At 51.5% G+C, this 23,062-nt stretch overlaps 1 protein-coding gene across 1 annotated transcript in view; it reads right to left on the reverse strand.

The window, feature by feature from the left end:
• Positions 1–22,835, reverse strand: part of FAM78B (family with sequence similarity 78 member B) — a 38,223-nt gene extending 15,388 nt beyond the window's left edge. Inside the window, exons 1-2 of the mRNA XM_035009588.1 lie at positions 22,801–22,835; positions 21,220–21,318 (exon numbers count right to left, since the gene is read on the reverse strand). Coding sequence (XP_034865479.1) covers positions 21,220–21,318; positions 22,801–22,835 — 134 coding nt within the window. The remainder of the gene's footprint in view (positions 1–21,219; positions 21,319–22,800) is intronic.
• Between the last annotated feature and the right edge of the window lie 227 nt (positions 22,836–23,062).

A 23,062-nucleotide genomic window follows, 5' to 3' on the forward strand; every position in this document is an offset into this window, starting at 1 on the left:
TGGCAGAGATGAAGAAGAGGAAATGCCCTCATGTAGAAAGTCAGAGAGAGCCCACTTTGCTGCACATGCTCATTGTAGCTGTGCTGACCAGTAGCTCTCCGTGATAATGCTACAGCTCCCCAATAATGCTACAGCCATTACTTACTGTACAGAGGGGCATAAATGTTGTTTGAGTGGGATATAATCATATATGCATCGGAGGTCAGGTGAGACCCAATCTGCTTGTTGGGTTTATGAAATAGACACACTGGAGTCAGCTTCTTGCCCCCAGCCAAAGTGTGGAGACAATTATTAAGTCACCAGGCATTTACTTTCTGTGTTGCCTCAGCTCTGTTCTCCATTTAGGTTACAGTGACCAGGCCTGCTTTGGGTTCTTTTGGTTCCTTTGTGGGATGGGAGGACAAGCATTCTCAGCAGCAGAAAATTGTACTTGTTCTCCTGTCTAGGACACTGTGCCAACTGAGGCACATTGGTTGGGGAATTTTTCATTCTGGTTGATTCTTGGTTTTTGATTCTGTTGTAACACTGTCCTTTTCAGGACTCGCTATCTTGCTGGTCGATTAAGATATGTTGTCTACAGAGTCTTCACAGTTCATATTTTTGCCCTCACTTTCCTGCCTAGAGTTATGTGAGCAGACTTAAGCCCAGGGTTCTAGAGGTCAGTCATGTGAGAAATTTACAAAGCTTAGTTTGGTCCCAGATTTTCTGCAAACAGAGATAATACAATAAAGTTGCACTCTTGTGCCTGTCTTGGGAGAGAAGGAAGATACCCTTTTCTTGTAGGATTCTGTGGAATAGAGAAATAAAACAAGCTTCTTAATCATCACATCAAAACAAAGGCGCCTGGCTGAGTGTAGCCAATGGGCGTGGTGACCTTGGGAGGCTGTGTACTCATCCATCCACATTGCTGTGACTTCTGACACTGCTCTATTGGAAATCCTTTGGGTCTGAGGCATGTTCTCTCCCACAGCCCCAGGGACTGAAGGACTCCATCATTAAGGGAAGGTTTGATTTTGGGTAGCCCCAAATTCATTATGACGAAGTCTAGTGGATAGGTTTCTTTTTCAAAAATATCCTATCTTTATTTCTTTTTTCTTTCTTTCTTTTTTTTTTTTGCTTTCTAAGGTAGTGGCTCTTTTTCTTTTCCCCCAGGAAGAGTCATGCCTATACAACGCATGACTGGTTTATGTAGCTGATAAACTGGCTTTGGTAATGATTTTCTTTTTTTTTTTTTTTAAGAGTATTTATTTATTTACTTATTTGACACAGAGAGAGAGACAGACAGAGCACAAGCAGTGGGAGCAGCAGAGGGAGAGGGAGAAGCAGGCTCTCTGCTGTGCAGGGAGCCCAATGCAGGGCTCGATCCCAGGACCCTGGGATCATGACCTGAGCTGAAGGCAGACGCTTAACCACTGAGCCACCAGGTGCCCTGGTAATGGTTTTTAAAGAAGTCCCTGATAAATTCCAAGCGTGATAGTACCCTGGAGTCACTCTCTGACCATTTAAGAAGACTACTTTGAATGGGATGCTGGAGGCACTTCAAATTCCATATGTCCCAAAGTGAACGCACCACCTCCAGCATTCACTTGGCCCTTTCCCCCTTCTCTGCCAGGGGTGACCCACTGCTCACCCAGTCTTCTAGGCCAGAAGTAAGGGTTATCTTTGGCTCTTCCTATGCCCTCCCCTAGACTGTTTGAGCTATTGCATCACTGAGTCCTATGAGTTTTGCTCCATAAGTGATGCTTGAATTTATCTCCTTTTCTCCATCCAGCTGTCACTGCCCTCATTTAAAGCCAAGCCCTTAGCATCTCCCACCTGGTCTACAGGGAATGGCATAACTGCCCTCTCTGCTTCCAATCCTGATCCCTTTCAAATTGATCTTTTAGCTGCACTGGTGTTCAAACACACAGACATGATTCTGTCCTTTTTACACCTAACACCCTTCAAAAGCATCATTGGCATCACCCACATGATAGGATTCAAGTTCCTTAATATATGGCCCTCCATGGTCTGGCCTCCCTACCTCCACACACCATGCTGTTTTAACCTCTTCCTTTTTGCTCATGCCATGTCCGCTGCCTAAAGCACTCTTTCCCCTGCTACAGTCTCATTGGATCTAATCACTCATCCTTTGAGAATCATTACATGCATCACCTCCTTCAGGAAGCCTTCTTTTCCATGCTCCCATGGATATATCCAGCTCTTTACAGCTCTCAGGTTATATTATAATTATTTGTTTATATGTCTGTTTTCCCCATTAGATTATGATTTCCTTGAGGCTTGGGATTGTGACTTATTTTTGAATCATTAGTATCTCACACATTGTTGGCATATAGTAGATCTTAATACATTTTTGTTGAAGGAATAAATATTTTATTTGAATCACTTTCATGCCTATCTACCTGGAGCTTGGTAGAGCACAACAAAGTGCTTTATCACAGTTTTACCTTTTATATATTCCCTCACCTTTAAAAAAAGACTAACATCTACTATTCATGTATTCTATTATTAGAATAGCACCATGCTTAACACTGAAAGTTATTTATCCTTGAGGGGGAGGCAGACAAGCCACACACAAATAAAAATGAATGAACTGGTGAATATAAATGTATTTAGTGACTGTTCATGCCATTATATACCTACATACAAAAGTGAACGACACAGACTCCGAGTGATACAGGACGTTGGAGACATGGACATCCATGCTGGCTATAGGGGGAGAGCTTTGTGGAGGAAATGGGATATGAGCTGTGGAGAACAAAGAAAGACACACCCTGGTGGGAGGTTCCACCATGGGCAAACATGTAGCCTTAAGCATGAACATGGAGTGTCCAGGAAAGAGAGGGCACCTGGAAAGTAGAGACAAGGCTGGGTGGGCAGGGCAGAGTCAGTCTGTGAAGTAGCCTTTAATAATGGGCTTAGGCACTGGGCTTCATTCCAGGGGTGGCGGGACTTTTGAGCAGGAGAAGATGTGCCAGGAAGAAGGATGATGTAAGAAGGAGAATTAGAGGGCCAATGGGAGGGAACCTGGATGTTTAGGAGCTTTTGCAACACTGTAGGTGATCTTTAATGAGGCTTCCAGCTAGGCTGGAAGGAATGGAGGGGAGGGGCTACGTATGGGAGATGCTGCAAAAGTAGGTACTCTCTGGCTTGGTAACTGATTGCCTATCAGAGACAAAAAGAAGGGATAAAGTAAAATAACGAGAAGAGCCACATACAGTTGACTGGTGTGTGTGTCTGTGTGTGTGTCTCTGTGTGTGTGTGTAAAATCGTTCTCAGAAGTAACAAGGTGTGGTCTCACTGCTTCTGACATTCCACACCCATCCCTGGACCCACCCACAGTGGTATTTCAGGGTGCAAAGCCCTGACTCCTCCATGAGGGAGTAAAGATGGAGTCATGTTTGTCTTTGCATCTTTCCCCAGAACATGGTGGCTGGCACAGGGAGCACACACGTGACTCCTGTTGCCCCTTTTGTCTCATGAGCTCTTCCTCACCATCCTTTGCTGATTCTGCTTCATTTCGCAACCCTTTACCTTTGGAAGGCGCCAGGTCTCAGTCTTTGGTCCTCTTCTCCTTTCTATCTACTCACATTCCCTTGGTGAATCCAGTCTCATGGCTATTAAGTACCATCTAATCCTGACAACTTCCAAATTTCTATCTCCAATCTGAATTGCTTCCCCGAGCTCCAGATCCATAGACCCAACTGCCCACCTGCCAACAACTTTGGAGTCACTCTTGACCACACTCTCACATTCCACGCACTATTGGCAAATCCTCTTGATGCCATCAAAATCTATCCAGAATTCATCTCCTGGCCATCCATCACCTCCATTGCCACTACCCTGATCCACGCTAGAGATGTCTCTCCTGGATTGCTGCCCTAGCATCCTAGCCAGTCTCCTCCTTGCTAAAAACTCTGTTCTGCTGCCCTGGTCTATTTTCAACATGGCAGTCACAGTGATCTTGTGAAACAAATGTGAAATTATGTCCGTCCTCGACTCAAAATGATTCCACAGCTCCTAAGCCACTCAGGAAAAGCCCAAGTTCCTAAAAGGACCTATGTGGCCCTACATGATCTGGCTGTCCATTTCCTCTAGGCCACCATCAACTTTTCTCTCCTTCTTGCCCATTCTGGCCTCTGTGCTGCTCACTTATCTGAAGCATTCTTCCCTCAGGATCTTCAAGGCTTGCTGTCTTGCCTCCATTATTCCTGGCTCAAGTATCGTGTTCTCAGTGCAACCTTTCTTGTCAACCATATTTAAAATCACAACTTCCTGTCCTGGCACTCCCCATGCCCTGACTCTGCTTTATTTTTCTCCACTGTCTAATACACTATAGTACTTACTTTGCTTATGGTCTCTCTCCCTTCACCCTGCAACTCAAAGGTAACCCCAAAGAAGGCAGGGACTTACTTCCTGGTTTATTCACTGCCATATCTCCAGTACCTAGAACAGTGCCTGGCACATAGAAGGAGTTCAGAATCATTTGTTGAGTAGGTAAGTATTGAAATGATCTTAAGTGAAAGATAGGAAGAGATTGAGTTTCAACTGGGAGGTGCTGCTTTTGTGGAATTGCAGAGTTGGATCGAGAGCTTAGGAGAAAGTCAGGGCTAGAGGTGTAAATTTGGTAACTGTCTGCATGGAGAGGATTGGCTGATGGTGATGGTGAGACCACGGGGGATGAAAGAGACACCTTAGGAGGCTCGTTCAGATAGCCAAGAGACAAAGAGGAACGTACGAAGCAGAAGAGACAGCAAATGGGGACAACTCGCTTCCAGAGTCAAGAGAATTTCAGGAAGCCATCATTGCCAAAAGCCACATGAATTGAAGAAAGTGGGGTTAAGAAAAGACTATGAGATTTATTAATTATCAAGACAGCAGTGAAGATATGCTGGTGGAGGCCATCCTGTAAGGGGTTACGGAGGGAATGAGCAAGCACAAGAAAAAAACGGGAGTTCAGGTAATTCCTTCAAGAAGTTGGGCAACAAAGGGGAGGAGATGGAGAGCTGGTTGGGCAGAGGAGCCGAGAGCAGGATTTCTGGAGCCAGGCTGCCTCAGCTTGTAAACCGAGTGCTACCACCTACTGGCTGTGTCAGTTAGGCAAGTCACTTGCCCACTCTGTACCAGTTCCCCCACCTACAAAATAGGACACAGTGATAGGATTTACTTGATGTACTTGGTGTGGACATTAAATGAGGTAATGAATGCACAGTATGTAGCACTGCATGTGGTACAAGTGAGATCTGACTTTAGGTGTTAGTAAGAAAGAGCAATGGGGGCAGTGTTGGGAAAGAAGGAAACTTAACAGCCACTGATCCTTCCATGGGAAAGCACCCGACAGCAACCGTGTGAGGCAGATCTGATGATACGCAGGTCACACACAAGGAAAAGAAGCTCCAAGCAAACTGTGCAAAGTCCTACCAATGGGAAGGGCAGCACCAGAATCTGAAGTCAGGTCTCTCTGACCCCAAACCCTGCTTTCTCTCCTTCACCACACTTGTGGGAAAGCTCTTTAGTCTTAACCTTAACCTTAAATGAGTTCTTCATCTCATTTTTTCTCTTTGCACTCAGTGGTTTGGGTGTCAGTCCCAAGGTGACAGCTGGCTGGCCTCAGACAAGCTGCTCCTGTCAGCCTCAGGCTCCCCGTGGGTAAAATGGGAAGGAAAATAACTCCAGGCTCCTTACATATCAGAGCTGTTACAAGGATCAACTGGAGTGATGGAATGTGAGCAGACACTTTGTAAACTATAACAGGCTAGATCCACGTTAGTATCTCGTTCCCCTCCTTCTCCCACAACCCTCTCCTCACGGTGATAAACACAATGTTTTTATTTTAGACAATCAGTCTTTGACCCAAAGCTCACAGCTAATGGGCTCACCAATGGGGCTAATAATGAAAACATCGATTATTGCAACCGTCATGCTTTCTGCATCCCATTTTTAGAAGAAAAAGGCAAATCCCATTTAAAGAAGCTCATGTGAAGCATTTCATTCAAATAAGTGGTCCCTGGGTTGAGGTCCAGGTTCCAGCCAGTTCTCCCAGTGCCCACGAGGGGCAGAGCAACCTCTCTGAAGGAGCTGTACTTTGCTCCCCCGAAGCCTTGTGGTCACCAAGGGGATGGGGGGGCCAATAGCAGCATTCTTGAGGGCAGGGATAGGCCAGGTGTTCAGGGGCACTGCTGACACTGATGTCCCCTGATGGATGGGTGGTTTTAAGCCTGTTTCAAGCTCCCGGGGAGGCTTTGGGATCCAAGATGACACTGCCCCTCAGCCCAGGTGAGAGGAGCCCCTGCTTGTCCTTATGCTTTAAGGAACCCACTCTGGTATCTTCTGGCTATGCCATTTCACACTGAGCAAGGGGCCTGTGGGGCTAAGAAGACTTGCCCACCTGAAGGCTGTTCCCCTCCTTTTAGACCACAGTCTGGGTATCTGGGATCTCAGTATTCCCAGCCATATGGCCCCAAACGTGCCTCCAGGGTCAATGCAGGCCTTTTCCCTGTTCTGTCTTTCTAAGGGCAGTCTACTCCACCTGTGTGGGCCAAAGCTTGGCTGTTTGTTGGGGGTGCACATGGAGTTTGGACATATGTGTTAAGCATCCACACGCATATGTGTGATTATCTGTTATCTCTCAATATGGTAACAAGCCAAGGTGGGAAGAGGAGTGGGGCCAGCTGGGGGTCAGCTATTCTTGCGCTGCTACACTCTAGCACAGAATTTTGAGGAGTCCAGGAATTCTAAATCTGAACTTTGCTTTCTAGGTTGTTATAAAGGTGTAGATAGATCAGGGTAGGAGGGCAGAACTGATGTGATTTAGCACTTAGTCTGACTTACACCCTTAGCTTTCCATTAGTTGACTTAGAATTAAAATTAATATTTAGAAATATTTAGAAACTAATTAAAATTAATATGTGGGCCTTCATTTGTGTTCTCTCCTTGGACCCTACAAATGTTGGGGACAGGTGGAGATCTGGAGCCCCATGACTTCGGAACCCTGGACAGCCCCAAATCAGACTTCTCTTTTGGTTTGTGTGCTATTACTCACATCGTTCAGTCTTAACATTTACAAAGTACTCTCAGAAATAGCTTTGCACCCACTTCTTACATCAATCTCATGAAGTGGGTATCATTCTACTTTCCATTACACAATAGGGAACTTGCTCAAGGTCATATAGCTAGCAATGGGCAGAGCTGAGTTGCAAATCGAGGATCAGATTCAAAATCACATGCTTTCCTCACAGTGACTCCCTGGTACTAAATTAGTGGTCCAAAGGCTCTGAAAAAATAATGATAATAGTCATGGGTGATATTAGCTGACAGACACTTGCTATCACCATACCAGTTGTTAAAATATTGAAACATTTTTTTAAACAACTGCTAAACAGACACCCTCCACCCTTCCCTCCTCTCTAGCTATGCAGGTTCCTGCCTAGGGCCCCGGATCTCTCCAAAATCCACCAACCAAAGGGTTAATGCAGGCAGGACAGGGGACCTCGGAGACCCCCGCTCAAGCTCCAAGGCTGGATATCAGCCCTGATCATATCAACGGCACTGCTCTGAGAGTCTGTGGTCTGCCCACCTCGCTGAGCCTGCTCCTACAGGAAATTGGCTGCTGTGTTAACTTCACTGCATTCTGATGCTGAGAAGGGGCTCCCGCCTTCTCTCTTCATCTTCATCGCTCAAACTGATGGCATTACCACTGGGGAGTGTGGAAAATTAAAGAGAATGTCATGTTTTCTGAGGATTCAGGCTTTTCTCCATGTAGTACTGGGACGAGCAATCAGTGCCACATCCCAGAGAGTCTGCGGCTCAGGGTCACTTCTGATTTGGCAAACGCAGTGCCCGGCACCTTCGAGTCCCTGAAGCCCCTCCACACGAGTTGCTGGAAGCAATAGCCCATGGCCGGTGGGTGAAGGGAGATGAGAGGAGGAAGAGAAGCCCCCTTCTAGGAACAGGCAGGGGCAGGGCTCAGGGCTGGGGAGAGGGCTGTGGTGGGTGGTGGGGGGAAACAGGAATTCAAAGCCGCTGCCCTGTGTCACCTGGTGAGTCCGGACGCCCACGGCCTCTAGGCAGCCTCTCAGCCTGTTCAGACACCAATCCCAGCCCTGGTGTGGCTCCCGAGTCTCAGATGGTTTGCACCATGATTACAGAGTAAGTTTTAAAATTAGGTTTTTCCTCATTCTGCACTGTTTATGTCAGACTCCAAGAAGCCTCCCACCTCCTCCTCCGCCCCTTCCTTTCTGACCGCATCCTTTTTTCTTGGCACACAGGGAGGTATTTTTTCCCACAGCAGAAAAGACAATTTCCAGTGTTTTTAAAGAGCCTTCCATGTTGGGAGAGGCTCCATGTTGAAGTGAAAGGCTTCTCTCGCGGCCACACTCATGTTCTGTTTAGACTGGGTTTCACTAGCATTAGAGACGCCTTCTTATTACGTATTTATCCTTCACGACTGGGGAGTCAGTTTCTCTGGCGGACCCCCTAGCCCAGCACGGTTCTCAGAGGCCTCTGCTGGCTTGTTTATATTTGACATGCCTGAGGTCTTGGGTCAGTGGCCAGTTTTCCGGGTCATGTCTGAGGATGGTTCACCTCCGACTCCAATTCTGAGCTTCTCGGAGCAAAGCGCCCTTCCCCACAGACAGCTGCAGACCGGGGCAGCGGAAACAGCGAGTGTCCTCACTCACACGTGTGGGGCAGTCACGCAGGCCCAGGCTGTGTCCCGAGGGAGCACGGTGTCTGCTGTCCGGGCACAGGCTCTGTGCTAGGCCCGGTGGGCGTCTGTGCCCAGCCTCCAGGGGCTCACCACCTACCTGCACTCAGAGGCTCCTCACCTCCTCCTGTCTTTGGAATGAGGGTTCCAATCCTCCTCCCAAAGGCAGCTCTAAGGACACAGCCTTGAGTTGTGCTGTGGTGCTAAGACCATCTGGCTGGTTCACAGGCGCCAAGGTCCAGAGTTGCACAAAGGTCGGTGTGAACCCCCGTCCCCCGCACTGCCTCCCCAGGTCAACGGCAGCCACCCCTCAGCCTACTCAGCTCTGGTCCACAATGCTTCACACTCATGATTTGCAATCCTGTTACGTAACTCATCACTTCTTATTACAGAATAAATACAGTTTTTTTTTTTAAAGTAGTTCTCTACACCCAATGTGGGGCTTGAACTCACACCCCAAGGTCAAGAATCACATGCTTTTCCAACTGAGCCAGCCAGGTGCCCCCCAAATAATTATTTTTTAGAATAAGAACAAAATAAAAATAAAGGGAAAGACCCATAATCTTGTGATCATAGGTAACTACTTTTAACATTTTGGTGTATCCATCCAATATGGATGGATAAAATTTCTCAGTTTTAACAAAGCATCTATCTGTAGTAGCAAAATTCCTAAATGAGAGGAAGAAAACACATGTCCACCTTCCCCCTCCTCTTGTCCCTCATTTATCTGGCTTCTAGGGATGAAAGCAGACGATTCAGTTGACTACCATGGCTGGAGTGTGCAGCCCCACTCCCCCCCCGCCCCAGCACCTGGCCCTTCCAGCCTCTTCCAGTGCCTTGGGGCGGAGCTCATGGACGGTGCTGTCACATGGAGGCACTCGTGCTGATGGCTGGTGGGATTTTCAGGGCCTCAAGGGGGGAAGAAATCTGATTTCAGAAGAAAGAAGTGCAGTGGGTATTCGCTTAGGTTGAGCTGCTCCTCCCAGAACATAGGACCCCACCCAGTAGTTTTCCTGGGCCTCCAAAGACACTGTGAGGACTCAGGCTGGCTGCCCTGGATCTAAGCTGGGCCTGGGGCCCCATTCACTCTCCCCTCTAGGCTTCCGGCATCTTCCTGATTGAGTCTCTGGTACCACCTCCAGCTGGGGAGCCACCACGGCTCCTGACAGGTGGTTCTGATCTGCTGGTTGTCATGCTTCCAACCTGTGCATTTGGGGTGGAAGGAAACGTGGCTCCCGCCTTCACCCCGCCTGGTCCCAGCCCCAAGCCAGCCTTCCCAGGAGCTCCTATGCTCTAGAATCCAGCTCCTGTGGTGATGACAGCCCCCTGACCCTCCCAACTCTTTCTTTGCATTTGTTCCTCCCGTTCTGTCACTGACTGGGGGGAGGCGTGGCTGGCTTATTTCTTTTTGTACTATTCAAGTGAGATTCCTCCTTTGGAATCTTTTGGTGGGTCCCTGGAGGAGGACACCTTGGGGCCCTCCCATTTCCCCAGCCTCGGGGAACGGACCGCTTGGCACTGCATGCTCTGCAGTCTCACTGATTGTTAGCCCAGAACATGTGCAGCTTTTACTGTTGTTTATAAAGACACAGCTGGTTTTCTGGGGGCTGAATCTAATGATGGCACATTCCTCTGATAGAGACGGGGAATCCTGAGGATGGCTGGCGGGGGGCCCCAGGCAGCCCCCAGGAGGAGATAGCCTCTCTGCCGTCCCACACTGACCTCTGGACCTAATGCCGCTGGAGGCTGGGGCCGGAACTCCAGATTCTTCGTATTTGCTGGTCTAGGTAGTAGTTGTGATTTCTTCCCATCTGGTTTGGGAATCATTATGGGGGACAGTTCCTCAAGGTCAAGATCACATGATGGCTAAATCTTCCCCAAGATGAATAGGAAGTCACTAGATACTTACAATTGAATGAATGAATGAATGAATGAATGAACCAGAGCAGGAGTTCGGGGGCACCACCACCCACCAGAGTTGCCTGAGCCTCTCTGATCCCAGCCTGGGGAGGAGAGATTGCCACTTCCCAGTCCTGCCCACCCCATCAGCTAGCCCGACAGAACAGCCTACAGGGCTCAGGCCCCTTTGGGGGACCAGGACTGGGGAGGTAGGTAGAAAGGCCAACAGACCAGGGGAGAGGCTGAAAGACCCTGCTCTGGGCCACCAAGCCAAGGGTGGGACTCAGGAGTGACCCGAGGGTCTGGGTACCACGGGTGGGGGGTGTCAATGCAGGGTCTGGGGTGCAGGCTCCTTGGCCTCAGTGGTCTAGTGACTAGAAAATGAAGTCAAAGGTCTGTTTATTGGAGCAAGAACAAGACCAGAGGAGCCAGGCTGAGTGCAACAGCTATGGTGACAAGGCAGAAATCAAGGCAAACAGAGGGGACTCTCAAAAGTCAAGTATTAATACCTCTATTACCTGCAAGAGCGGCCGGTATTTACTGGGGGCTTCCTGTGTGCCAAACATTCTACTAGATACTTGATACAGCAACCTCAAAGTAGGCACATGTTACTCCCCTCCACTTTTTTTTTTTTAGGGCACTGAGGCTCAGGTTAAATCATTTGGTAAAGTCACCAAGCAAGCAGGCGGCCGACCTGATACGAGCCTGACTCTCCAGCACCTGTATCCACTTGTGGCTCAGAACCCGAGGCTGTTGGCAGCCAGTACTGACCTGAGCGCCCTAACCTGCTTCCCTCTCCCCCGCCCCCCGCAAGGCACCAGTTCTCTGTATGGGCGACACTCCAGCTGAGGCATCGCCCCAGGGAAGGCACGGCGGCAGGGGGAAATGACTGCCGGGTGCCGCCGGCCAGCTGCGGGGAGCACGCGTCTCTCACGGCACCGGGCAGGGTGTGGGAGGGAAGGCAGACAATGGGGACGTGCCCGTGCCCTTTCTCCCAGCTGCCAAGCGCTTCCGCTTCTTCTTCAGGGAGATCCCCATTGCCACCGGGTCATACCCAAGCAGGCAGCAGGGAGGGTGGGGAACGGTCAGGTTCCTGAAGCGCAGCAGAAGAGCGGGGTGCACACAGGGACACAGAAGGGGCGAGGCTGAGGACGGAAGCGGGGTGGGCTAGCGGCACCGACTCTTAAAATCGGAGTTTATTTTTTGCATTAACTTTCCACTGTGTGTTCCTCACAGGCCACATTTCACTGCACACGGAGCCGGGCGGCAGATGGGGGGGGTTACCAGCACAGCTACGCTGGGGGCAGACAACACGCGGCTGCTGCCGGCTCAGCGTGTGTCCTGGCGACAAGGCCATGAAAATGGTTTATTAGACAGGTCCCTGCTTAGCACACAGAAGGGGTGCCTGTCTGCAGGGAAGCGGAGGTGGACACATTTGTGAGCACAGAGGAATTCGCATAGGTATTACCAACCTAGAGGGGCAGAGAGATTCCAGAACGTGTTCCCCCACGCTCGGTCCGGGGGCTGGGAGGATGCCCTGCAGCTCTCAGCGAGGGACGTGCTTCACACACCTGCTCTCACTGCATCTGTAACAACGCTACCAGACGGCTTCTATTATCACCACCCCATTTTGCAGAGGAGGAAACCGAGGCACCGAGAGATGAAGTTACGCCGGGATCAGGCAGCTGGTAAACCATGGAGCCAGGATTCACGGCCCGGTCACCTCTATGGCCCCCAATTCTCCAGAGATGGGAGGAAACTACCATTTCTCAAGCTCCTACTATGCCTGCCATGCTTGGTACTTTCTTACGAGTCAACTCATTTGGTCTTCATCACCTCCTTGGGAAGGAGGCGTCAGCAGCCCTGACTTTCCAAGGTGCAACGCAGACCGAGAAGTCAAGAAGCTTGTCAGTATTCTCCCAGTTGGGAAGTGGCAGACCCCACACTCTTTCCCCTGCCCTGGGTGCCTCCCACTTGACCGTGTTGTGTTTTCAATTTTAAAAAGTTACCTTATTTATCTGCCCCACCCCGTCCCCCCATCTGCTTTCCTCGTTAATCGATTAACTCGTTTAACACATAATTTTTGAAGTTGTTCTGCATCCAAGGCCATGTGTGGGGAGGGGACACACCGCTGGCTGTGGCCTGGCTCCCGGTGTCCGCTATATGCACATGACCTCGGTGCAAGGAGGAAGGTGAGTAGTGCACTCAGGCCAGAGAACGTTCTGGGGTGCTGGGGATGCCGGAGAGCACCTGTTCCTCAGTATTTTAGTCTTTTTGATGCTCTTGTAAAATGGGCTGTTTTCCTAATTTCCTTTTGAGAGCGTTCGATACTCATGCTACCCAGAGACACAGCTCATTTAGGGAGTGCGTGTCAGCTGTCGCGTCCTGAGCTCTGGGGAAGGTGGCTCTGAAGTCAGCCTCCCCCGACGAGGGGTCCAGGCTGCAGACGCTTTGAGCCAAAGCTGCTCAAGCTGTTGGTCACCTCATCAAACCCCCAGGGGCCTGGCTTTTGCCCCTGGATGGATCATCTCTGCTCTGAAGATTCTGGCATCAGTCTGAGAGCCAGCAGGGGAGCTGACTCACAACAGAAAACTCTGGCACCTCACTCTCTTCAGATGTTAAGTTGAAATCTGGAGCTTCATGACTCTTCCTGTCTTTGGGAGCCCATCAGAGCTGTGTGAACTAGAAGGAGCAGTGGATCACCCCTGCACGCCGTGCCCCCCTCTGGTCTCACTCTCTTCCCGGGGGAATTTCCCTCTCCTCCGCAGACCCTGCTGGCGGGGTGTGAAAAGCACTGGACTTGACGTCGGAAGATCCGGGCCTGCATCCCGGTCTGTCCCTCAGCTGCACAAGCCCCCTGAGCAGCACCCTGGCTCCCCTCTCCCTGGGTTGCCTGAGCCATAAAATGCAGATAATAATGCCCCCTCACGGAGCCAGGAGCCACCGTGTGGGTTACACGGGAAGTCTGTGGACCGCTAGGTTTTATGCCCATTACAATTTCCTGGCTTTATCGAGTGACATCCAGCTGTGGCCAAGACATTTCCACCCCACAGTCCTCTGGGAGGTGCTTCTTGACCATCCTAGCGCACCTGGCTTCTGGAGGGCTGTGTCACCTTTTCCCCCAGCCCCCAGCCACCCAGATAGGGGGCAGAGGAGGCAGACCCTGGCTTGGCGGCCTCCCCAGCTTGCGACTGTTCCTATTACAGGTAGAATAAATCCCAAGCCCCTCACTTTCTCCACTCACCCTGCCTAATCCAGCCTCCGGCTCTCCCTGCAGCTTCCTCTCATACCACGCTCCCCTGTTCCATCCCCACGCGCTCCATCCCCACCCGCTTGCCTTGTAGTCCTGAAACATACCAGACTCTGCCCTGCACCAGGACCTTGGCACATGCCATCCAGGAAGCACTTTTCCCCCTATTTACGTGGGTAACTCGGAATAACCCTTAGCTCTAAGTGCCAGTGGTGTTTTCTCTGGGATCTTCCCTGATCTGCACACACCCTCCTTTCCCCAACGCTGAACTAAACTAGGTTTCTCTTCCAGAACCCTGTGCTTTTTCTGATTCACAGAATGTATCACCATTTGCAATTACATAAATGCATGAGTGTGACTGTGCTTTAACGTCCATGTCTTCATGTGGGCTAGAACACGCGGACTCTGGCTACCACCACAGACCGAGTACCTGCCACACTCGGGCACACGGTGGGATTTCATAAGCATGTGGGGTGGGGGGAGTGAATGTCTGCAGGAGGCAAGAGGATGGAGAGTACTAGAGAAGGAGTGGTAGGGCTGACTACTGAGAAGGGAGGAGGAGGAACGTGGTGGGATGGGCAGGGAGAAAGCAGAGGGCTCAAGAGATGAAGGAAGCCTAGTGGGAACACCTGAGAGTGACTGATTGAATTTAAGATTTTGGAAGAGCAGAGTGAAGGATGGTCTGTTTTAGGGCTCCCAGAAGGGGTAGGGGCTGCCTCCAGATGGGGTGCAGCTGGGGCATCCAGAGTGCCCAGGGAGCTAGGAAATGGACCCGGAAGGAGGACAGGGCTCCATGGAGGGGCCCGTGTTGCCCACGTCCCTGTGGCAGGGGTGGCCCTGCGCTCCAGGCGTCTGAGGGATACTTGGAATTTCATTGGATTCATTGAGAGCCCACCTCCTTGCATCAACCCGACCACACCATCGTCCCCTCCCACCTTGTCTTCCCTCACTCTTTTTTTTTTTTAGGATTTATTTATTTTATTTTAGAGAGAACAAGAGAGTGCAAGATGGTGGAGAATCCCTTGGATTCTGCAGGAGGCAGCTCTCTGGGAGGCACGGAGCTCTTTGCACATAACTGGTGGGAATTGAACAGCAGCTTTTCCTCATGGGCTGGAGCCCTGTGGTCAGCAGTGCTGCGTGGACTCAGCAAGACTCGGCTCCCACGGTTCCTGAGCCGCACTAGGGCTCTTGGTCCTCCTGGCAGCAAGGATAAAGCCAAACAGCAGAGGTAGCGATGGAAAGCCACACGGAAAGCTGCTAATAGCCACTTGCAGAAGTAGCTCTTTTTAAATACAAAGGTTCACACGAAGGTCAGTTATCCAAGGCTCCTCCTGTCCCTCCCAGACCCTCCCATTCCCAGTGCTTCCTTTCTGACCCCGTGCACTGCTGTGGGTTGAAAGATGTCAACGTGAAAACCGAGGGACTGAAAATCCTATCCCACATGCGCCACTGCTCAGGGCTCCATTTTCCAAGTCAGGACCCCACAGCCATCTGCCCATTTACTGATACACGAACCAGCCCAGCCCCTGGCCGGGCACATCAATGCCCAGCCAAGGAAACGGACCCCTTATTCAACAGGAAGACTGGGCTGAACAGTAGTCATAGGGGAAGTACGTGCCATGAGCCAAAGGAAGTGGCCGTGGCAATGATGACAACAGAAGAGCCTCCCAGCATCGCAGGTTAAGTCCATCCTTCTCCCACTACACCTAGCCCTGCTGAAGGAATGTTACCCCAATCAAAATCAATAAGAAAAACTGCCTCAAAGGTATGGCTCATTTTAAATTTAGTTCCATGATGTCTCGAGCACTTGCCCTGTGCCTGGCGCTGTCCCCGGTGCGGGGGACACCTACACTTAAGACAGGGCTGTTGACATCCCAGGCAATGTTGACGTTATTTGGGGAGGACAGGCTTAGTGGCAGATCACTTCAGTGCAGTGTGGGATATTTGGGGACAAAGACATGTCATCCTAGGGGAGGTAGGAGAAGCGTGAAGGCCAGCTGGGGAGAGAAGCAGGTGGTGATGGCATTGACAGCCAGTGCTGATCGAGGGCCTGCTCTGCATGGGCATCCTTCCCAGTGCTTCGCACACGTTCACTTGTTAATCCTCCCCACCACCCAGGGAGGTGGGAAGTAGCACTGTCCTGTTTTAAAGGGGACCGAGGTGTGGGAGGTTGATGACCTAGCCTGGGGTAATGTGCGGTTGGGACACGTCCCGCATGGGATTCCGGATGAAGACTGAGTGGCAGAGGAGGAGGGAGCATGGCCTGAGGAAGAGAGGGTGCAGGAGATAGCTTCTGAATGACTTGAACGTGGACGTGGGCTAAGAGTGAGGGAAGACCGGGGCACCTGGGTGGCTCAGTGGGTTAAGCGTTGGACTCTTGGTTTCGGCTCAGGTCATGATCTCAGGGTCCCGGGATCGAGCCCTGAGTCGGGCTCTGCCCTCAGAGGGAGTCTGCTTGGGATTCTCTCTCTCCCTCTTCCTCTGCCTCTCCACCATCTTGCACTCTCTTGTTCTCTCTAAAATAAAATAAATAAATCCTAAAAAGAAAAAAAGAGTGAGGGAAGGGAGGGGACGATAGTGTGGTCGGGTTGATGCAAGGAGGTGGGCTCCCAAACATAATTCTTTGTGGGTCTCCCACCTTCTGTTGCCACGGAGATGCTCTGCATCTGTGACTGACCCAGTGGGAAAATCACCAGAGCCAAATACTGGCTTAGCACTTTACACTTCACAAAATACTCCTTAATAACCCCATTTAATCCTCAAAATAATCCAGTGAAGTTGATGGTATGTCCTCCATTTTTGAGCCAAAGAAACCAAAGTTCAGAAAGGTTAAGTGATTTTTCTTAAGGTCCAGCAGTGAGTAAGTGACGGAGACTGGTCTCGAACCTCCACCTGCATTCTGTATGTTGTCTACCACACTCACCCTGCTCTCACAGAGGCAGGATAGATGGAGAACCCAGAAACTGGGGTCCACATGGTTGAGCTACCATTTTTTCTGAAACACAAAAAGGGTGGGAGCCTTATGTACCAAGATTCTATTTTTCTGATGAATTTTCCAGAACCTGGCTCTCAGGGAGAATATCTGTCCAAACTGCCTGTAATACACTTAGTAAACATGAGCCAGAAATAATTAGGTACTAAGCTGCCATCAATGCTAATTATCTGTGCCAATGGAGGTGAGCACTGGTGTGGAGAATAAAGAGCATTGGGCAAGTGTCCCTCTGATGGCGGGCACGGCCCCGCTCCTCCTCCCTGAAGGGGATCCCAGGCTGCCCTCGGTGCAGCCTGCACTCCCAAACCTGCCTGGTGCTCTCAATCCTCCCCAGCAGGCACCCCTCTAAAGGGACCCCTCGGGGTCGTAAGTGCTCTCCACCGCCCCTCTACCTTCTCCTTGCGCCCAGGTAGTCCTGCTCTGCCCCTCCTGTAGACCATCCATCATGGATTCAGGGCTGGTTCTCTGCCTATTCACTGCCTGTTGGTCTTCAAGCTTCAAGCTTCCTTAAGCCTGTCGTCTAGGACAGAGACCTTGGTTTTCCTTTACTCCATGCTCCTCCGCTGCAAGCCAGCCTTGCCCCCCTAGAAATCCAGTCCTGGCCCTTGGAGCCCCTGGGGAACAGGCTCCCCAAAGGGAGTTTTGGGTATGCAGCATAGCTTTGATTATAGCCCTAACCACCCCAAACATCCTCCCTTAAATTTGGTGCTGTCTGATTATTTTTGCTTGCTAAGGTGAGAGTGAAGAGGCCCTAAGAAAAGTCATTCTAATCCACATTTTTGACGAATGAAGGAATAAGTAACTTAATCCTCCAGTGATGCCCGTTTTACAGAGGAACACACTGGATCTCAGAGACCTTCTAACTTGCCACTAAGCAGCCATGCCAGGACTAAAGCCGGGCCGCTCCCGAGCCCCAGACCTACGCTCCTTCAGGTCCACTTGCAAACTTCAGCCGGAGTTAAAGATATGCCGAGAAACAAATATACTGGGGCAGCAACTCATTCAAGGAGCCTTGCAGAGAAGCATTTTGGAACCAAAAACTCTTGGTGTACAATACAAATGAGCACCCATTCATTTTTCCTATTTTACAAGTTTCTTTAAAAATAGATACTCCCGTTTTTTAAAGTGGGGCATGTCAGTTTGTAAGGAAAGACCCAGAAGAGGTATTGGGTGGAAAAGGGTGGTAGGAACACACAGCCAGGTGGTGCCTCAGGTCTAGTTAGTTGTATATGGCCGTTGTGAATGGCAGCACAAACATGCAGATGGTCATAAATTCTAATTTTTATGTACCTATTCCAAGTACTTGCCCTTCCCATTACTTTTACCAAGAGAAGAGGGGTCTGATCGTGCCCTTTTTTCCTGGGCCAAAAGCAGAAGGAAAAAACCAAAATATGACATGCCAGGCCCTATAGAACCCCCACGTAAAAGCAAAGGGCTTGCTTCCTTTTACATAAAATGTCTTTCTGTCCCTTCTCACATGCTAAGCCTCTAAGACATGAAATCTGTGCTAAATTAATGGAGGACACACATGAGAGGAAAGTGTGTCAGAGCAATTCTTTGCAAAATAAGGCAGTCCTGTTCAGCAGAGACCTCGCAGGGGCCGGGAGTCGGCAGGCAAGAGGGTCACAAGGAAAGTGTTCTTTATTATTTTGTTAAAGAAAGCAACAAAATTCGCAGACAAGATGAGGCACTGGAGGTGAGGCAGGCATTGATTTTTAGGGAAGAATTGATGCATCCTGATTGGCTGGGATGATACAAGGACAGGGCTGCTGGGAAGGGAAACTGACTAGTCCTGGGAACAATGGCAACTCCCTGGGGAGAGAAGGGGGCATGGGGACCAGGGGAGAGAGGTCCTCAGAGAGTGTGAACAAGTGTGTGTGTATGTGTGTGTGTGAGAGAGAGAGAGTTCTGAGGCCACACTTTACAGAGCCAGAGGCTGGAGAGGAGGCAGGAGGTCGGGATCAGGGCTGACCTCACACAGGAGGCTCTGAATGCAGCCGCAGAGAAGAAGCTTTCTGGGGGGGACAGTGCCGAGGAAAGTGCCTGTGGTCACAGCCAAGAGAAAAATGGTGGCGGCTGAAGAGCAGGACCAGGAGTGCCGCGACTCAAAGTCACGTGGGCCCCGATGGAGCCGGGAGCTGGGGGACAGAAGCAGAAGGCCCCCTGCCCTGCTGTGGAGGGCAGATGCGTCCTGTGCTCCCAGTAGGGACCCACCTCCATGCGGTGGCAGGACCTCCCCACCTGGGGGAGCGTGTCCACACGGGCATCTGCTCTCTGACAGAGCACGGCTGTGGGCATTTTCCGATCAAGGTGGACCCAGCAGAGCCCTTGGCCATGCTGCACTGGGGCTGAGAGTCTGGCCCCATGCTGTCCTGTCCTGAGCAGACTTCCCTCTGCTCCTGTCTGTACCTTCCTTAGAAGGCTGACAGTGCAGGGGGGTCCTGTAGATGTGGGGACCGAATGTGCCTTAATTCTTCTGCCGTGAACATGTTGGCCCTGTATGGATGCTGCTGTGAATCAAAATGGCTACGTATTCTGGAGGGAACCCTGAGGGTCGCCGAGGCCCGTTGGGGCCGGCAGAGGCTGACGGGTGCAGAGAGGGACAAGACTTCTGTTGCAGTGACAGCAATAACCACAGCAGTACTAGTTGCCGTGGCTTATGCACTAGGACGTGCCAGGCAGAGTAGGGCGTTGCATCCACAGCCACCCTTCTGCACATTTAATATATAAGAACACGAAAGCTAAAACCACCTGCCAAGGTGGCCGAACTGGCAGGCCGATCTGGCCGCCCAGACCCTCCGGGCCATCCTCAGTAGGCACGGCGCTCTCCATCCCCCTGCACCCGCCCTCGTGGGGCCTGCAGGAGCTAGCTGGCTGGCACGCAGGGCCGTAGGTGGCCGTGTTTCCCCCTTCCCAAACAGCTTGCCAGGCCCTGTGGGCAGGGCGGCTTCCCGGGGCAGGGGTGGGGGCAGCTTCCTTTCCTTTGAGCACGAACAACTTAATGACAGGCCCTCCGACTGCCCCAGTCCCATAAGAGGTGGCAGCCCAGGGCAGCTGGCGTGGCCAGGCCAGAGGGATGTGGGTAGAGGCACGCCCAGGCGTCACAGGTGCCGGCCCACGGTGTGGGCGCTCTCCCTGGCTTCCCAGCGCTGCGGCATGGGCTGTCAGAGCCACCGGGGGAGGGCTGCAGAGGGGCTGCCCCAGGAGGAGGGCCCCCACCACGGTTTTCCAGCGGAGCTATACAACCTGGACTTCCATGCACACTGTCGGGGCTGCCCTGCCCCTGGCCCAGGGCTCCTGAACCCCCAGGGACCGCCTCCCAGACCCCCTTAGTCATGCCTCTCCTCACCCCTGCTGAGAAGGGGGCGTGGGGAAATGAGCAGGGAACCGCCCAAGTGACAGATACAGTGAGTGATGCACAGACCCTCCCAGGCAGGAGACAGTCTCTGGGGCTGGAGCAGGGGAGCAAATTAGGAACCACTTTGGGAGGTGACACTCCCTGAGCCGAGAGGAGTAAGATGTGAACTCCTGAGGATCAGTGACAGTTAGAATCAACTCAGAGACGATCAGACCCTAAATGCAGCAAGCTGCAGTCAGAAATGAAATGCCCCAGCTGGGAATGGCAACACCTAAAAATACAGGCTGTGGTTCTCGTAGGAATGCTCAACGGCCCACGTTAAATGGAGAATGGCTTCTGGATTATGGGTTAGAGTAAATAAAGAAGATCATCTAAGTAGCATAACCATAGGTTTTTAGCTTAAAATGACATCTGGTACCAACATATTGTCTGTCTCTAAGAAACTCAAATTGCCAGTCGTCCTGGGAGCCTCTGTTGTTCTCAGCAAGTTTTCATCCTGAGTTGCTCTGCCTGGTAAGAAAGAGCACAGTGTGGACTTCCAGGCCTGCTTTGGGCCCCCGAGTCTCTGTGGCGACCCCAGAGCCGCTGCTGGGGACAGGCGGCCACCGAGAGCCCACCTGCTCCCACCTGTGGGCCGGGAGCCCACACGGCCCCCATGCGGGTCACGGCGCACCTGTCTCCTCTCCAAGGGAAACAGCTTCAAGCGCTCCCCTTCCCCATGGTTGGTCAGTGGCAGCGCTGGACACTTTCTCTGGAAGGAAGTTAAACCCGCCCCACCATCGATCTAATTCCTGGTTCTCCAGTGTCTGCGCCACGTGACCCAGGGCGAGTTACTTCCCCGATTTATGCCCGTTTCTTCATCTCAGATGGGGACTCAGGAGGAGAATATTTCCGGCCGCCTGACGTTGCCTGAGAGGCCTGCTTTCATGTTCTCCTGCTCCTGTCCTCGCCCGGGGGCCTCCCCCCACCCCCAATACCACTGTGGCGGGTCGGCCTGCACCCCACCGCACGCTGACCTTTGCCACGGGAAGTCAGCCCAGTTGCCAGGGAAACCAGGCTGGAGCCCTCGGATCCAGAGAAGATGAAGAGCTGTCTTCAGAAGGAAACGAGCAGGGCTTTATCACTGGCCCTGGCCCCGGGGGTCGTGAAATCCTGACTTCGCCTCCTCCTTCGGCACAGCTGGGCATCTCTGGAGAGTCGGGCGGGAAGAGACCGTGACTGCTCTCTTCCTTCGGCTGTTCTGGACACTGTTCATTATCTTCTCTTCCTGTGGCCGAGGCCAGGCAAGTGGTGAGAAATCACAGGCCTTATGCCGCTGCCCCAAGCCGAGCTCCTCATTAACGCCCCCACTCCTTTCTTGCTTGGCCACTGACGCGGTGAGCAGATGTCGCAGGCACATGGGCCGCTGGCTCGGCGGGCATCAGTCACCCCAGACTCCAGGACACTTGGAACCAAGTCCCACAGAAGACCCCAAGAGGGAGCCCCCAGTTGGGGAGAGCAAATTGCAGCCCCCAACTATGGGAGACATGGCTTCTGACACCTCACGTAGCAGGGCTCGGGGATACTGTGAAGACCCACTGGGATGACACTGTCCTAGGACAGGCGCAAGGTCCGAGGGCCTCTGCACGTAATACTGGGCATTCCTTGTAGGGTGAACGTGCACTAACACCATACAGTCATGCTTTGGAAGGTCCTGTGCCCCTGAAATGTGAGGAATGACAGAGAAACCTGCAAGGCCCCTGTTGAGCAGTGGAAAGGTCTCTTCAGCAGTGGAGAGAGACAAAGTCAGTGGTATGAACTGTTTGACGACCAAACCTGGAGGGTAGGGAGTTTTTTTTTTTTTTAAGATTTTATTTATTTATTTGACAGAGAGAGAATGAGAGAGAGAGCACATGAGAGTGGGGAGGATCAGAGGGAGAAGCAGGCTCCCTGCCGAGCAGGGAGCCCGATGCGGGACTCGATCCAGGGACTCCAGGATCATGACCTGAGCCGAAGGCAGTTGCTTAACCAACTGAGCCACCCAGGCGCCCCTGGAGGGTGGGGAGTTAAAGGCCTCCGTGGGAAGACCATTACAGGCCATTGTTGACAGGGTTCTCCTGACCCTCCCAGAAATGGTGGCCTGGACCTGATCCTTCTCTTTCATATGTCCCCTGGATCAAGCAACTGCAAGGTCCAGGTGGCTGGGATCTGTCCAAGGAGGGCCCTGCCCGGGGCACCTGCTGTTCTCTCTATCAAGAAGATCCCACATTTATGCAGTTTGTTAGAAGTAGGACTCTCTCTAAGACTGATGGGCAGGGAAAGGAAGGACAGGGTTATAATGGGTTCACGTTTGCTCTCTGCACCCCAGTAAATGGGCCTCTGCTTTCAGAGGTTGGCTGTCAAGTGGGGACACTTGATAAGAACGATCTCACCCCTGCAGAGAGATAGCCAGAGAGCTCAGACATGTCCAGGGCTACCTGTCACAGAGGCCCAAATAGCTGGCAGCCAGCAAGGACACACCGACTGTGAGGTTCATGTGCAGTGTCCCTGCTGCACCTATAGTCTGTTCTGGAAATGTACTAAGTCTCCTGCTTTCCTTACAGATAACTGGGACTCACTTCTTTTTGGCCACCTGCAGTGGGGGAAAATTCATGCTCACAAGGTCCAAGAAAATGTCTTTACATGTCAGACAACTATCAAGTGGTTCCTGGTCTGGGAAGCCTCCTGCCCAGAGCTTTTGAGGGGACCCAATGAATGCAGGTCATTAAAGTTTGCAGCCCAGCTCCTGGTACCTAATAACTACTCGGTAAATGTTCACTATTATCTAATTTCCGGTAATATTTGAAATAGAACCAGCCAGAGAGCAGGGCTCCTGGCTTC

The sequence above is a fragment of the Mirounga leonina genome, unplaced genomic scaffold (assembly GCF_011800145.1).
Source record: "Mirounga leonina isolate KUSES-001 unplaced genomic scaffold, KU_Mleo_1.0 Mir_154, whole genome shotgun sequence".
Lineage (NCBI taxonomy): Eukaryota > Metazoa > Chordata > Mammalia > Carnivora > Phocidae > Mirounga > Mirounga leonina.